This window comes from Nerophis lumbriciformis, linkage group LG12 (genome assembly GCF_033978685.3).
Source record: "Nerophis lumbriciformis linkage group LG12, RoL_Nlum_v2.1, whole genome shotgun sequence".
Classification (NCBI taxonomy): domain Eukaryota; kingdom Metazoa; phylum Chordata; class Actinopteri; order Syngnathiformes; family Syngnathidae; genus Nerophis; species Nerophis lumbriciformis.
Window position 1 is genome coordinate 46,350,283 of NC_084559.2, and position 15,363 is coordinate 46,365,645.

The window sequence follows — 15,363 nt, forward strand, 5'->3', positions numbered from 1 at the left end:
GTTGTTAAAAAACTATATAAAAATAGATGATAAATATTTGTTTTTATATCATTCGATGTTAATAAATATCACCATTTTTTAAATATTGTTTTAACCTGCCAATTTTCAAAGGGCTGTATGAATTATGTTGGTAGAGTATGGTATGGTAAGCATCTATACTAAAAACTAAAGAAAATAGAGATTAAACAAGTAACATATTGCATAAGTAACAAAGAAAATTCAATAACATTTAATAAAAACAATTTTTGTTTACGCAAAAATCATTGGGGCCTAGGTAACGGCATGTCACAGCTAACATGTATTTCCCTGCCTCAGCTTTGCGTTCAGCTTCAAGTTTGGTCATTTTGTTCATATCTAGGATTCTGTTTACTTCTGTGGTACCTTTTTAAAACTGTAAGTGGAGTGGGAAAAGGTTGACTCTGATTGACTGTTGTCACAGACATTTCCGCCGTTTTTGATCGAGTGAAGATCACATAGGGACGGCGTGGCGCAGTGGAAGAGTGGCCGTGCGCGACCCGAGGGTCCCTGGTTCAATCCCCACCTAGTACCAACCTCGTCATGTCCGTTGTGTCCTGAGCAAGACACTTCACCCTTGCTCCTGATGGGTGCTGGTTAGCGCCTTGCATGGCAGCTCCCTCCATCAGTGTGTGAATGTGTGTGTGAATGGGTAAATGTGGAAGTAGTGTCAAAGCGCTTTGAGTACCTTGAAGGTAGAAAAGCGCTATACAAGTACAACCCATTTATCATTTATTATAGATCTGAAATGTATCACGATCATCGATCATAATTTTATAATCGCTGAGGTATGTATGATATGGATTCTGTCACAATTCAATTAGATGTGGAACAGAGGAACCCAAGGATGCAGATGGATTTTTGAGTAAATAGTTCTTTACTTAACAAAAGAAGCGATCACAACAATGATCCAAAAATAGAATATAACAAAAGGCGACGGTGCGAAAAAAGAGCACACAAAAAGAGCACCGTGACTAAAAGAACAAAAGCTAATCTACAAACTAACTAAACTTTGGGTCGAAGTTGCAAGACGTGCACCCAACGTACATACCAAGCTGGATGGCACTGGAAATAGCCAAAGTGGAACGTAGCAAAAATACAAGGAGCATAGGAGTCTTCATACGATCAGAGTCAAGAAGTGGAATAGCCGAGTGCCATCCAGCTGGCCAAGTGCTGCTTAAGTAGTGCTGGTGAGATTAGACACAGCTGTGCACGTCTTGCAGCTCCGCCCACAGGAAGACACAGGAACTCTGAGGAAGACAAAAGGTAAGAGCCAGGTCTGCTGCACCAAGGGAAAACTGAGCATACAAACCACAAGGTGGAAGCAGGCGGTGACAGTATTCCCCCCTAATCAACGGACGCCACCTGGTGGACCTCCTGGTTTACCGGGAAATCTATGATAAAAATCAGAAATTAGGGATTTATCAATTATAAGGGAACGTGAAATCCAGGAGCGATCCTCTGGGGGGGTAACCCTCCCAGTCGATCAGAAACTGCACACCCCTGCCTCGTTTCCTAGCGTCCAGAATGGTGTTAACAGTGAAGGCTGGATGACCCTCCACCTGCTGAGGAGCAGGGGGAGACACGGATGGAGGACAAAGGTCGCTCGACTCGACGGGCTTTAGGCGGGAAACATGGTAAACAGGATATGACTTGAAGGACTTGGGTACCTTGAGTCGAGCTGTGACGGGAGTTATCATCCGCTCCACCTCATATGGTCCGATGAATTTAGGTGCCAGTTTCTTCGACTCTCCTGGTAGTGTAATGTCTTTTGATGATAGCCAAACCCTCTGGCCAGGTTTGTAGTCGGGAGATGGTCTGCGATGGCGATTAGCCATGGTCTGGTTCCGTTTGGCTGTCCGCGACAAGGCAGCACGGGTATCACGCCACACATGGTGCACACGGCGCAGGAAGGCAGTCACGGAGGGAACAGTGGACTCGATCTCTTGAGAGGAGAAGATAGGAGGTTGGAAGCCGTGCACCACATGGAAAGGGGACAAGCCGGTAGATGAACAGATTAGGGTGTTACGGGCATAATAATAATAACTGGGATTTACATAGCGCTTTTCTAAGTACCCAAAGTCGCTTTACATGTAGAACCCATCATTCATTCACACCTGGTGGTGGTAAGCTACTTTTATAGCCACAGCTGCCCTGGGGTAGACTGACGGAAGCGTGGCTGCAATTTGCGCCAACGGCCCCTCCGACCACCACCTATCATTCATCATTCAATTCACCGGTGTGAGTGGCACCGGGGGCAAAGGGTGAAGTGTCCCGCCCAAGGACACAACGGCAGCGATTTTTTGGATGGTAAGAGGCGGGGAGCGAACCTGCAACCCTCAGGTTTCTGGCACGGTTGCTCTACCCACTACGCATACTCCACCCATGGGAGATAGGTAGACCACAATGATGGATGCTGGTGACACACGCATCTCAGGGCCGCCCTTAGGTCCTGATTGGCTCTTTCCGATTGTCCATTCGATGGTGGGTGGTACCCTGATGACAAACTGACAGTGGCTCCTAACAAGTTGCAGAAAGCTTTCCATGTAGCGGATGAAAATTGAGGACCTCTGTCTGACACCACAGCGATGGGGATCCCATGAAGTCGAACCACATGGTTTACTAGAAGCTTGGCGGTCTCCAGGGAGGAGGGAAGTCTACGGAGGGAGATAAAATGCGTGAATTTAGAAAATCTGTCGACTATGGTGAGGATGACAGAAAACCCCCTGGAGATGGGTAGACCTGTGACAAAGTCCAGAGCAATGTGCGACCATGGGCGAGAGGGGATGGGAAGGGGCTGCAGCAACCCCGCAGGAGCTTGATGGGAAGCTTTGCTTCTGGCGCAGACGGGGCATGCAGCCACAAACTTCTTAGTATCAGTGTGAACGGTAGGCCACCAGAACCGCTGAGTAAGCAGGAACTCAGTGCGTCTGGCACCTGGGTGGAAAGCAATCTTGGAAGTGTGAGCCCATGACAAGACCTCTGGACGGAGGGTTCTCGGTACAAAAAGGCGACCAGGAGGACATTCAGCAGGGGATGGGGAGTCCTTGATAGCCTCCGACACCCGTCTCTCCACCTCCCACTGTACTGCGCCCAGAATCCGGGACTGAGGAAGGATAGTCTCTGGGGGAGTGTCTTCTGTAGGAGGAGAGAACATCCTCGACAAGGCGTCAGGTTTACCATTGAGTGAGCCCGGGCGAAAAGTGATACAAAAGTCAAACCTTGTAAGGAACAGGGACCACCGAGCCTGGCGGGGATTGAGGCGTTGGGCAGAGCGGAGGTAGGCTAGGTTACGATGATCAGTATAAATGATAAAGGGGTGTTTGGCACCCTCAAGCCAGTGCCTCCATTCTTGAAGGGCGAGGACCACTGCAAGAAGCTCTCGGTTCCCGATGTCATAGTTCTTCTCTGCAGGCGAAAGGCGTTTGGAGAAGAAGGCGCAGGGGTGCAGCTTCTGATCAGAACTGGAGTGCTGGGACAAAACAGCCCCTACCCCAGTGTCAGATGCGTCCACCTCAACAAAAAATGGGAGATCAGGATTAGCGTGAACTAACACAGGAGCTGAGGTAAAGAGGCATTTAAGGCGTCGAAAAGCCTGGTCAGCCTCCGAAGACCACACGAAAAGAACCTTGGAGGACGTTAATTTATTTAAAGGTTGGGCTACTTTGCTGAAATCTCTAATAAAACGTCGGTAAAAATTAGCAAACCCCAGAAACCTTTGCAGCAGCTTCCTGGAGGACGGCATAGGCCAGTCTACAACCGCTTGGATTTTAGCTGGGTCTGGCTTAACCTGCCCCCTCTCCACAATCAACCCCAAAAACGACACTGTGGGAGAATGAAAGGTGCACTTTTGGGGTTTGACAAATAATTGGTTCTCCAAAAGTCTCTGCAACACCAAACGGACATGCTGATGATGTAAATCAATGGAGCGTGAAAAAATAAGTATATCATCCAAGTAGACTACCACGAAACGGCCTATCATGTCACGGAGGACATCATTAATTAAACACTGGAACACCCCGGGAGCATTAGTGAGGCCGAACGGCATGACGCAATACTCAAAGTGGCCAAGAGGGGTGTTAAAAGCAGTCTTCCATTCATCACCTTCACGAATACGCACGAGGTGATACGCATTGCGTAGATCCAATTTAGTAAATACTACTGCCCCATGCAAAGGAGCAAACGAAGACTCCAGTAGTGGAAGAGGGTATTTATATTTAATTGTAATTTTGTTCAGAGCTCGGTAGTCAATACAGGGTCGTAACCCACCATCCTTCTTTTTGACAAAGAAAAACCCCGCCGCCACAGGAGCGGAAGAGGGACGAATGTGTCCGGCGGTGAGAGAAGAGGAGATGTATTCCTCTATAGCCTGCTGTTCGGGACGCGAAATATTATACAGCCGCGAAGAAGGTAGTGGCGACCCTGGAAGAAGGTCAATGGCACAGTCATACGGGCGGTGGGGGGCTAGCGTCGTAGCCCGGTCTTTACAAAAAACTTCACTAAAGGAATGATATTCCTCAGGAATCAGCGCGAGATCAGGGGGCTGAAGAGTAGGAGGAGTGACAAGGTTAGCCGGCGACGAAGCGGAGCGCAAACAGTGGCTATGACAAAAAATACTCCAATTGGTAATTTTACAAGTGGTCCAATCTATGCTTGGACTGTGACGTCGCAACCATGGAAGTCCAAGAACTAAGGGCGCCGAACGAGAAGGCATTATAAACAATTTAACCTCCTCACGGTGATTACCAGAAATAAGGAGGGATGTGGCATGTGTCTGATGAGTAATATTAGCCAGGTGACGCCCGTCAAGTGAGCTAACATTCTTAATACGATCAATACCCACAGTAGGAATCTTTAGAGATTCCACAAGACCACTGTCAATAATGTTTTCATCAGCCCCTGAGTCAATAAGTGCCTTAATAGGACTATAACCCCCCACCCATGACAGAGTACCTTCGACTTGAAGTCTTCCCACGAGTGAGGAAGCAGAAGTCACCACAGGAGCAGGAGGCGAGGTTGGTAATCTTCCCTGCGGAAGGTCTCGGGTGGACGCGGAACGGCCCCCAGTAGGCCGCGCAGGACAGCGAAGAACGACGTGGTCCGCAGCTCCGCAGTACAGGCACAGCCGCAATCTCAGCCGACGACTCCTCTCTGCAGACGACAGGCGACTGCCACCCAGCTGCGTAGGAATGGACCCCTCTAGCCCCTCCTCCGGGGCACTGCAGTCAGAAGGCGGAAGCGACGAAACCTGAGGCTTGGATGTTGATCGTGTGGACCAGGTAGATGACTGCCATCTGGTGGACGGAGGATCCACCCCCTTCTGGGTGTGTCGCTCTCATAGTCGGTTGTCCAATCGGATGGCGAGTGAGATGAGCTCCTCGAGGGTCTGGGTCTCGTCTCGGGCAGCCAGCTCGTCTTGGATCTGGGAGCTAAGGCTAGCCAGGAATACTCCCCGCAAAGCTCTCTCCCCCCAGCCACTCTCCGCCCCCAGGATTCGGAAGGAGATTGAGTGGTCCGCGACAGAGGAGGACCCCTGGCGTGTAGCGAGGAGGCGGCTGCCTGCCTCTCGTTCCCTCACGGGGTGATCAAAGACGCTGCGCAACTCAGCGTAAAATAGGGGTAAGCTGGAACGAAGTCCGGGTTTACTCTCACACACCTCCATAGCCCAGCTAGCTGCTCTTCCAGCCAGTAAACTTAGTATATATGCCACACGGGCGGAGTCTGTTGTGTATGTGTGAGGCTGCTGTGCAAAAACTAAAGAGCATTGATATAAAAAAAGTCTGCATTGTCCAAAGTCCCCCTCATACCTGGGCGGGTGTGGTATGCTGGGCTCCCGGGTAGGAAAACCCGATGTCGAGGGCATGGGGTAAGAAAAAGCTGCAGGTTGAGCAGCCTCAGAGTCTGGGAGCGGGTGAGGGACAAACAGGCGTGTATGCATCTCCTACACAAGTGTGGTCAGGTTTAACAAAGCTTGTTCGTGATCACTTATTCGCTGGCCATGAGCCCTGAGGGCCAGCTGAATCTGATTCTCATCTGCGGGTTCCATAATTGACTCGGCTATTCTGTCACAATTCAATTAGATGTGGAACAGAGGAACCCAAGGATGCAGATGGATTTGTGAGTAAATAGTTCTTTACTTAACAAAAGAAGCGATCACAACAATGATCCAAAAATAGAATATAACAAAAGGCGACGGTGCAAAAAAAGAGAACACAAAAAGAGCACCGTGACAAAAAGAACAAAAGCTAATCTACAAACTAACTAAACTTTGGGTCGAAGTTGCAAGACGTGCAAACTATCAACGTACATACCAAGCTGGATGGCACTGGAAATAGCCAAAGTGGAACGTAGCAAAAATACAAGGAGCATAGGAGTCTTCATACGATCAGAGTCAAGAAGTGGAATAGCCGAGTGCCATCCAGCTGGCCAAGTGCTGCTTAAGTAGTGCTGGTGAGATTAGACACAGCTGTGCACGTCTTGCAGCTCCGCCCACAGGAAGACACAGGAACTCTGAGGAAGACAAAAGGTAAGAGCCAGGTCTGCTGCACCAAGGGAAAACTGAGCATACAAACCACAAGGTGGCAGCAGGCGGTGACAGATTCAACTTTTAAATTACAAGTTTTTTTGTCAAAATAACCCCTTATGGAAAGGTGTCAAGGTCCGTGTCCAAACTGTGGACCACTAATGTAGGATCTTTCTTGCAGATTGAAAGAAGTTGCTATTTCTGAAGTACAGTTGCTTGATATAGAACCATAGTTTTAAGACATGAATTCAAAGCATTTCCTTGTGTGCTCTTCTATTTAATAGGAATTGAAATTGAAGTCACTACTGGACGTTAATCCTAAAATGGGGGTGAGGGGGAATCTGTTCCAGAATAGTCCCTTTCTCCGACCCTGCATGAGGCAGACCGGTGTTCTCCTGCACCACATGTTCAGTAATCCCTTGAAGAAAAAAGATGGACCCACTGTCTTTTTGCCAGCTCGTGCCATGCAGCTCAGTTTCCTTTGTTCGCTCGCTGACTCCCTCAGTGAGGGGTGAAGCTGAGCCCCTTTTCTTGCTGTCATGTGCCTCTGAGATGAAATCTGTCTGGGGCGTGTTTTGGCCTGAGAGTCTTACAGTGGCATTGTCCTGTAAATCTAGCGCGCACACAGGGCTGAACAAACAAAGGCCAGAACTGAGGAGGCCCATCAGACTTTTCCTCATGCTCGAAGAGTAGCTCTCCATTACCTGCTGTGAGTGACTTAGTTCTGTCTATAGACTGCTCCCTCTGCTTCGTAAAGAGTGAAAAAAGAACAGGACTCCATTGTTGCACTAGTTTTTTCTGTTTTTACCACAGTGGGTTTTTCTCATAGGTAAGAATGTATTTTGATTTTGTTTTTTTTAATCGGAAACTATGTATTATGTTATAATAGCTATACTGTTAATGATAATGACTGTCCAACAACAGCACTGACAGGGAAACAGTAAATCAGAACAGTTTACAGCAGGGGTGGGCAATTAATTTTTACCGGGGGCCGCATGAGCAACCCGAGCACTGCTGGAGGGCCACATCAACAATATTTCAATTTAAATTTGCTCAATATTATTTTTGATACATACCGTAAGATAAATAGCGGCGATGACCAAGAAGAACGCGGAGTTGGAATATAATTACAACATTTTATGCACATATTTATATACAGATTTGAACAATTAGTGATTCACTGAAATATATTTATAAATTGTGGTTCTTACAAAAAATATATCTTATAAAATATAAAAGCTAAAATGTCTCTTAAAGCTCTGCCCCTTTAATTAGTGAATACTAAATAATTTAACTAGCCTACTACTACAACCATATTATTTACCAGCAACATGAAGTGAAACAGAGGCAGAGGTGTCCTGCCACAGTCAGTCAACCTCCTCCTCCTCCTCCTGCTGCTGCTGAACAGGTCGCACCTGTGGTCCGAACTGTAGGCCTACCTCCTCTCCAAGTCGAGCCCTTTTCGGCCGTTGAAAATATTTTTCTATACTCATCTGTGTGAAGGAGTGAACATCCAACATTAGAATTTATTACTAACGAGCAGAAGCGCTCTATGTACAGTGCCGTCTAACCAGCAGCTCAACACATGCAGGGTTCAACGTTAAGGTTTTTTTCTACTTGCCTGACTTCTCAAATCTACTTGCCCCAATATTTGTACTTGTCCTGCCTAGGTTTTTTTCTGGCTGTGTAGTGCTCATGGCTTATATCTTAATAGAATCCTTCCCGTTGACTATTTACAACACTACACAGTATTTATTATTATTATTATTATTATTATTATCTATAATTGCATTTAAATGGCATTGCATACATGTAAAATTAAATGCTATTTCACATTATTTGACCAGTAGCAGTTACACTCATCTGAACAGGTCAGCCACCTGTTTAAAGCCCAATCACAGTTGAAATCTTGAAATTAATGGTCTTTAATGGCCAAAACATTAACCTGGACAACATTTTAACAGCTGCTTGGCTCAGATTTTATTATTTTCATTGCATTCACATGCTGCAGTGGACAGTGGACAATTTAGCTTCAGTCCATGTGTGTTTATTGACAACATGGTTATAACCTGGACACGTTAGCTCGTCAGTATTGTAACACGTGACTTTTACTACGAGCGTCTGCCCCGGGCCACGAGTCAAACAGCGGCGGTGTTAATGAAGCAGCGTCAGGCTGCTCACCGTCAGTGAAACGCTTGGTGAAATCACGGATTAACGTTAAATATATGACGAGCCGCGAGCGATGCAGCTATAACCTATCTACTAGTGATGGGTTGCTGAGGCGTCATGAAGCGTTTTGACACATTGCAAAACCGTATTGATACTGTGTCGATACTGTGTCACTAAATACTGACATCTGCTGGACATTAAAAATCCCTACAGGCAACCTATGGGGGTACTTGAAGGTATGCCAAGGGGTACGTGAGATTTTTAAAAAATATTCTAAAAATAGCAACAATTCAAAAATCCTTTATATATTTATTGAATAATACTTCAACAAAATATGAATGTAAGTTCATAAACTCAGTGAAGCACAAGCTCAGGTTTGTCACTAAAATGTCTGTCAAAAAGAACTGTGAAAAGAAAAAGTAACTATGCAATATTCAGTGTTGACAGCTAGATTTTTTGTGGACATGTTCCATAAATATTGATGTTAAAGATTTATTTTTTTTGTGAAGAAATGTTTAGAATTAAGTTGATGAATCCAGATGGATCTCTAATACAATCCCCAAAGAGGGCACTTTAAGTTGATGATTACTTCTAGGTGTGGAAATCTTTATTTATAATTGAATCACTTGTTTATTTTTCAACAAGTTTTTAGTTATTTTTATATCTTTTTTTTCCAAATAGTTCAAGAAAGACCACTACAAATGAGCAATATTTTGCACTGTTATACAATTTAATAAATCAGAAACTGATGACATAGTGCTGTATTTTACTTCTTTATCTTTTTTTTTTCAACCAAAAATGCTTTGCTCTGATTAGGGGGTACTTGAATTTAAAAAAAAATCACAGGGGGTACATTGCTGAAAAAAGGTTGAGAACCACTGACCTAGTATAGGTAGGCTAGCAGCCTAAGCAGGGAAGCCCAGACTTCCCTCTCCCCAGCCACTTCGTCCAGCTCCTCCCGGGGGATCCCGAGGTGTTCCCAGGCCAGCCGGGAGAGATAGTCTTCCCAACGTGTCCTGGGTCTTCCGTGGCCTCCTACCGGTCGGACGTGCCCGAAACACCTCCCTCGGGAGGCGTTCGGGTGGCATCCTGACCAGATGCCCGAACCACCTCATCTGGCTCCTCTCGATGTGGAGGAGCAGCGGCTTTACTTTGAGCTCCCCCCGGATGACAGAGCTTCTCACCCTATCTCTAAGGGAGAGCCCCGCCACCCGGCGGAGGAAACTCATTTCGGCCGCTTGTACCCGTGATCTTGTCCTTTCGGTCATGACCCAAAGCTCATGACCATAGGTGAGGATGGGAACGTACATTGCAAAATTACACAGAATAAATGTGTTTATTTTGTTTATAACTCAGATGGGATTTGATTTGGTGCACGGCATATATTTGCTGTGCGCAGAGGACGCTTGAGCAGTGCGCAATTGCGCAGGCGCGCACCTTAGATGGAACGTTGCTTGGCAGTCCATGTCTTGTTGAAAACACGCCAACTTTTCTCTTTTTAGCGTCTCGTGAGTAACCGTGCATCACTTGTCACTGTGCACCTTCACTCACAGGTTACACATGGACATACGTCCATAGATAACACTTTTCAAAATAAAAGCAGCACAGTTGTATTGCGCGCACGACATAGATGTTTTTTCAACTTTATTTTGTAATTTGTGATTGCAGCTGTTCACAATCACTCACAATCACGCACGCGCATACGTCCGCACGGAAGTAATACAAATAACGCTTTTCAAAACAAAAGCAGCACCGTTGTATTACACACTCGACATAGATCATTTTTAAAATGTATTTTGTAATTTATGATTGGCCTCACGCGGGCCGGACAGGGACGCACAAAGGGCCGGATGTGGCCCGCGGGCCGCAGAATGCCCAGGTCTGGTTTACAGCAAGGGTCTTCAACTCTCCAACAGGTAGCTTGTGAACTACTAGTAGCTCATCCCCTGATTTTGAGTAGATCACCAAAGGGTCAAACAATATTTGCTTCAACTCCTAAGTATTTTTGTAACTGTTCACTTCAGACATTGGCTCTATTTGATGATAGATTACCGCAAAATAGTATGGATGTAACGGTATTGGGAATATTGCTGTTTTTTTGGTTTCAAAATGCTAGTAATAATGACATGTGACAGTATCAATTGAGAACTTGGAGTACCCTAATCAGTGTTGTTTTTTTCTGGAGCTATTGTTTGGGCCCGTCTCAGAAGTAAACTACAACTCCCATAAATCCGAGGAGAGCGGAACCTCCATTGAAGTTTAAATCAGAAGTATGGGTTTTGGTTTTCCGCTGTACACAAAAGCAATCGCAGGGATCACATATTGTTGAATTCTCTCGTCGGTACTAAACATAAGGAGACCAGCATGTATTTAATTTCTGTGTAACTCTTCATAAAGCTCCTCAATTTTGCCGAAACTGCACACCTCAACGTCTACGAGTGGGGGAATGCGAGTAATATGTGAAGCCATTTGATGAAACATCACCCAGAAAATATCCTTGATGTAATACCCAAAATACATCAATTTGTGAGGTATTTGCAGTCGTGGTCAAAAGTTTACATACACTTGTGAAGGACATAATGTCATGGCTGTCTTGAGTTTCCAATAATTTCTACAACTCTTATTTTTTTGTGATAGAGTGATTGGAGCACACACTTGTTTGTCACAAAAATATTCATGAAGTTTGGTACTTTTATGAATTTATTATGGGTCTACTGAAAATGTGACCAAATCTGCTGGGTCAAAAGTATACATACAGCAATGTTAATATTTGGTTACATGTCCCTTGGCAAGTTTCACTGCACTAAGGCGCTTTTGGTAGCCATCCACGAGCTTCTGGAAAGCTTCTGGTTGAATTTTTGACCACTCCTCTTGACAAAATTGGTGCAGTTCAGCTAAATGTATTGGTTGTCTGACATAGACTTGTTTCTTCAGCATTGTCCACACATTTAAGTCAGGACTTTGGGAAGGCCATTCTAAAACCTTAGTTCTAGCCTGATTTAGCCATTCCTTTAGCACCACCATGCTTGACGGTAGGAATGGTGTTCCTGGGATTAAAGGCCTCTCACCATAACTCCTCCAAACATATTGCTGGTTATTGTGGCCAAACGGCAAAATTTTTGTTTCATCTGACATCACATGGACAAAGATAAGACCTTGTGGAGGAAAGTTCTGTGGTCAGATGAACCAAAAATTGAGCCGTTTGGCCACAATACCCAGCAATATGTTTGGAGGAGAAAAGGTGAGGCCTTTAATCCCAGGAACACCAGCCTACTGTCAAGCATGGTGGTGGTAGTATTATGGAACTGGTGCTTTACAGAGAGTAAATGGGACAATGAAAAAGGAGGACTACCTCCAAATTCTTTAGGACAACCTAAAATCATCAGCCCAGAGGTTGGGTCTTGGGTGCAGTTGGGTGTTCCAACAGGACAATGACCCCAAACAGACGTCAAAAGTGGTATAGGAATGGCTAAATCAGGCTAAGATTAAGGTTTTAGAATGGCCTTCCCAAAGTCCTGACTTAAACGTGTGGACAATGCTGAAGAAACAAGTCTATGTCAGAAAACCAACAAATTTAGCTGAACTGCACCAATTTTGTCAAGAGGAGTGGTCAAAAATTCAACCAGAAGCTTGTGGATTGCTACTAAAAACGCCTTATTGCAGTGAAACTTGCCAAGGGACATGTAACTAAATATTAACATTGCTGTATGTATACTTTTGACCCAGCAGATTTGGTCACATTTTCAGTAGACCCATAATAAATTCATAATAGAACCAAACTTCATAAAAATGTTTGTGACCAACAAGTATGTGCTCCAATCACTCTATCACAAAAAAAATAAGAGTTCTAGAAATTATTGGAAACTCAAGACAGCCATGACATTTTGTTCTTTACAAGTGTATGTCAACTTTTGACCATGACTGTACATTGCTAAACATTAAATTGTCAACCTACTCCAGACATTCACCAATCTAATACACAAATGTCCATTTAAGGGTGACACTGGTTCTCAGGAAGTTAAAAGTTGAAACACACTAAACTGAATATAATTGTTGTCCAGTTCTTACACTGAATGTTTACATTGACAGTATAAAGACCCTCAAATAAAAGTTTTTTTTGTTCTTTAATATTTGGCATAAAGTATGTTACTTGAAATACTTGATGTTCCTGCACCATTCTTTGCGCTTGAATATACCTGTTTATAGTAATACATATAACTACAACATTTGAACATTGTTTGCGTTTAATTACAGTAACTGTGTTTGTCCTAAACATTCCTGCCACTAAATTTTACACACTAAGGCATTTTTACCAAGTTTTCTTAATTGTTTTGACAATACTACAATAATACCGTACCATGGCCCTGAATACCGTGACGATATTGCACCTTGAGATTTTGATACCATTTACATCCCTACAAAATAGTACAATATGAATGTTGCCAGTCGCATAAATACCTAGGCAATATGGCTAAAAAACCTGTATCAATTGTTTGTTGGTTGATACTAGGGCTGGGCGATATGGACCAAAATTGATACCGCAGTATTTTTATTTTGAATAACGGTATCCGATATATACGTGTATATTAAATTTTTTTTTAAAAGCCTCAGTGACTCAGTGTTTCATGGCTGGATAACCAGTGTTGAAAGCGCTCAGATTATTATTTTATTTTTTTCGGTCAAAGTAGCTCAAAATGTCATTGAAGTACGATACTCGTGTTCCACAGAGAAGAGAGCAATTCTTCCATCGTCAAAATAATAATTATGTACTGTTTTTAAAAGTAAAAGTACGCCTTCCGCCCGATTGTAGCTGAGATAGGCTCCTGCGCCCCCCGTGACCCCGAAGGGAATAAGCGGTAGAAAATGGATGGATGGATGTTTTTAAAAGTTGTTCTTACCATGGGCAAAAATATTGTCACGGCCTTCCATTTTAACAATGTTATTGCATGTTTTGCCATAGATTGTGTTTTATAGACCTGCATGTCATGATCCCACATAACAGTTTTGACTTTGTTTCCCCTATCATTTCCTGTCCTCGGGCTCCTATTTTGGTTCTACTTCCTGTCAGATTCCTTGTTTTGTTGCACTTTCACTTCCTGTTCTTTTTCCTGCCAGCACACCTGTTTTCCATTCAATAATTGTACCTGTTGCTCCTTGCCGGTGCTTAGTACCTTGACAAGTGTTTGTCTTCTGTGCACCTCCGTGCTGCATTCGATTTGTTTTGCCTCGCCATGTTGTTTTCCAAAATGAATTTGATTCTTGGCTGCACATTGCCTTCATTGCTCTGGATCCTGGTGTCCAGACCAGAGAAACATGTGTGTTTTTTCTATTATTTTGGTTACTTCATTTATTGAATGTATTTGCATTTACCAAATACTCTGTATAATGTGGCACAGTTAGCAAAGGACAACCACAATAATACTAATTTTAAGTTTAAACCATTGCTATGTGTTTTTAATATAATCTTTTAATGATGAAGGCAAAATGAGACATTTGGCAAATGTTGATTGTGTCACTATATTATATTATGTTGACCGTATCGTTCCATTTTTTCTATTTTCATGTCTCTACTCCAGGAAGTACAACGGTCACATAGACAACAAGCCGCTAACTGTACCCAAGGACATCGATCTACAACTGGAGACAAAATGCATTACGGAAGTCGACACATTAGGTAGTAAGACATTTTCTTAAGGGTTTTCTAAAAGCCTCAATTGATTAAGTATATTTTGGTTGTGCCATCTAAATGTAGATGTTTGAAAAAGGTCTATGTTTTTGTGCCTTTAGCATTGCACTACTTCCCTGAGTTCCAGTGGTTGGTTGATTTCACAGTAGCAGCGACTGTGGTCTATCTAATAACGGAGCTGTACTACAGTGTGGCTCAGCCCTCAGGAGAGATGAACATCAGTGTGGTCTGGTGCCTGCTAGTGCTCGCCTTTGTCATGTATCCTTGAATCGCTCTTTACATGATGTCATGTCAAATGTTCTCTCAATTGACAACATGCGTGGAGCAGTGCTGCGTTTTCAATGGCATGGAAACCATAAGGCCTTTTGAAATCATCTGTCTCCTTTCAAATACACAACAGAAGGTCGTTTTTAAAAGCAGTTTAGAGACGTCCTCCAGTTGCCTCTCGAACATTTACGTGAGCAGCTGGAAAACAAAAAAACAGTTATGTTGTCCTTCAACAATAGGTTTGAAGATCGCTTGTGCAGCGAGCACCATCTACCTACACTTCCAACCTGTGTCAATAGTTGGCAGCAGTATGCTTTGTAACTCACCAATATTTTCCACAAATAATATAAATTTGACATTGTGGAGTGATGTAGGATAACCATGTTAAAATAAGAAACCCATTAATAAATGAATACTGTCCTTTCCGGACTATAGAGCGCAACGGTATATAAGCTGCACCCACTAAATTTTAAGGAAAAAAACATATTTTTCCATATGTTAGCCACACCGGATGATAAGGGGCAGATATATACGTTGTGAAATGTGTTATTTACGCAGAAAGATTTTATAAATGTTTATTTACATACATACATTTTTTCCAAACGGTGTCTGTAACACGGCAGTACAACGGCTGATTAAACAAAACAGAAGTCATCGTCATGGACCCACTAGCTTTGGAAGTTAGTTCCCAAATAAGCTAAAC

General features: G+C 43.8%; 1 protein-coding gene across 2 annotated transcripts in view; it reads left to right on the forward strand.

Moving 5' to 3' along the window:
* tmem161b (transmembrane protein 161B) overlaps positions 1 to 15,363 on the forward strand; it is a 58,337-nt gene that overhangs the window by 18,799 nt on the left and 24,175 nt on the right. For both annotated transcript variants that reach the window (XR_009817883.2, XM_061986642.2), the window contains exons 5-6: positions 14,284 to 14,381; positions 14,495 to 14,651. Coding sequence is in view for 1 of the 2 variants with exons in the window: in XM_061986642.2 (XP_061842626.1) it covers positions 14,284 to 14,381; positions 14,495 to 14,651 (255 nt within the window). In the remaining variant the exon portion in view is untranslated. The remainder of the gene's footprint in view (positions 1 to 14,283; positions 14,382 to 14,494; positions 14,652 to 15,363) is intronic.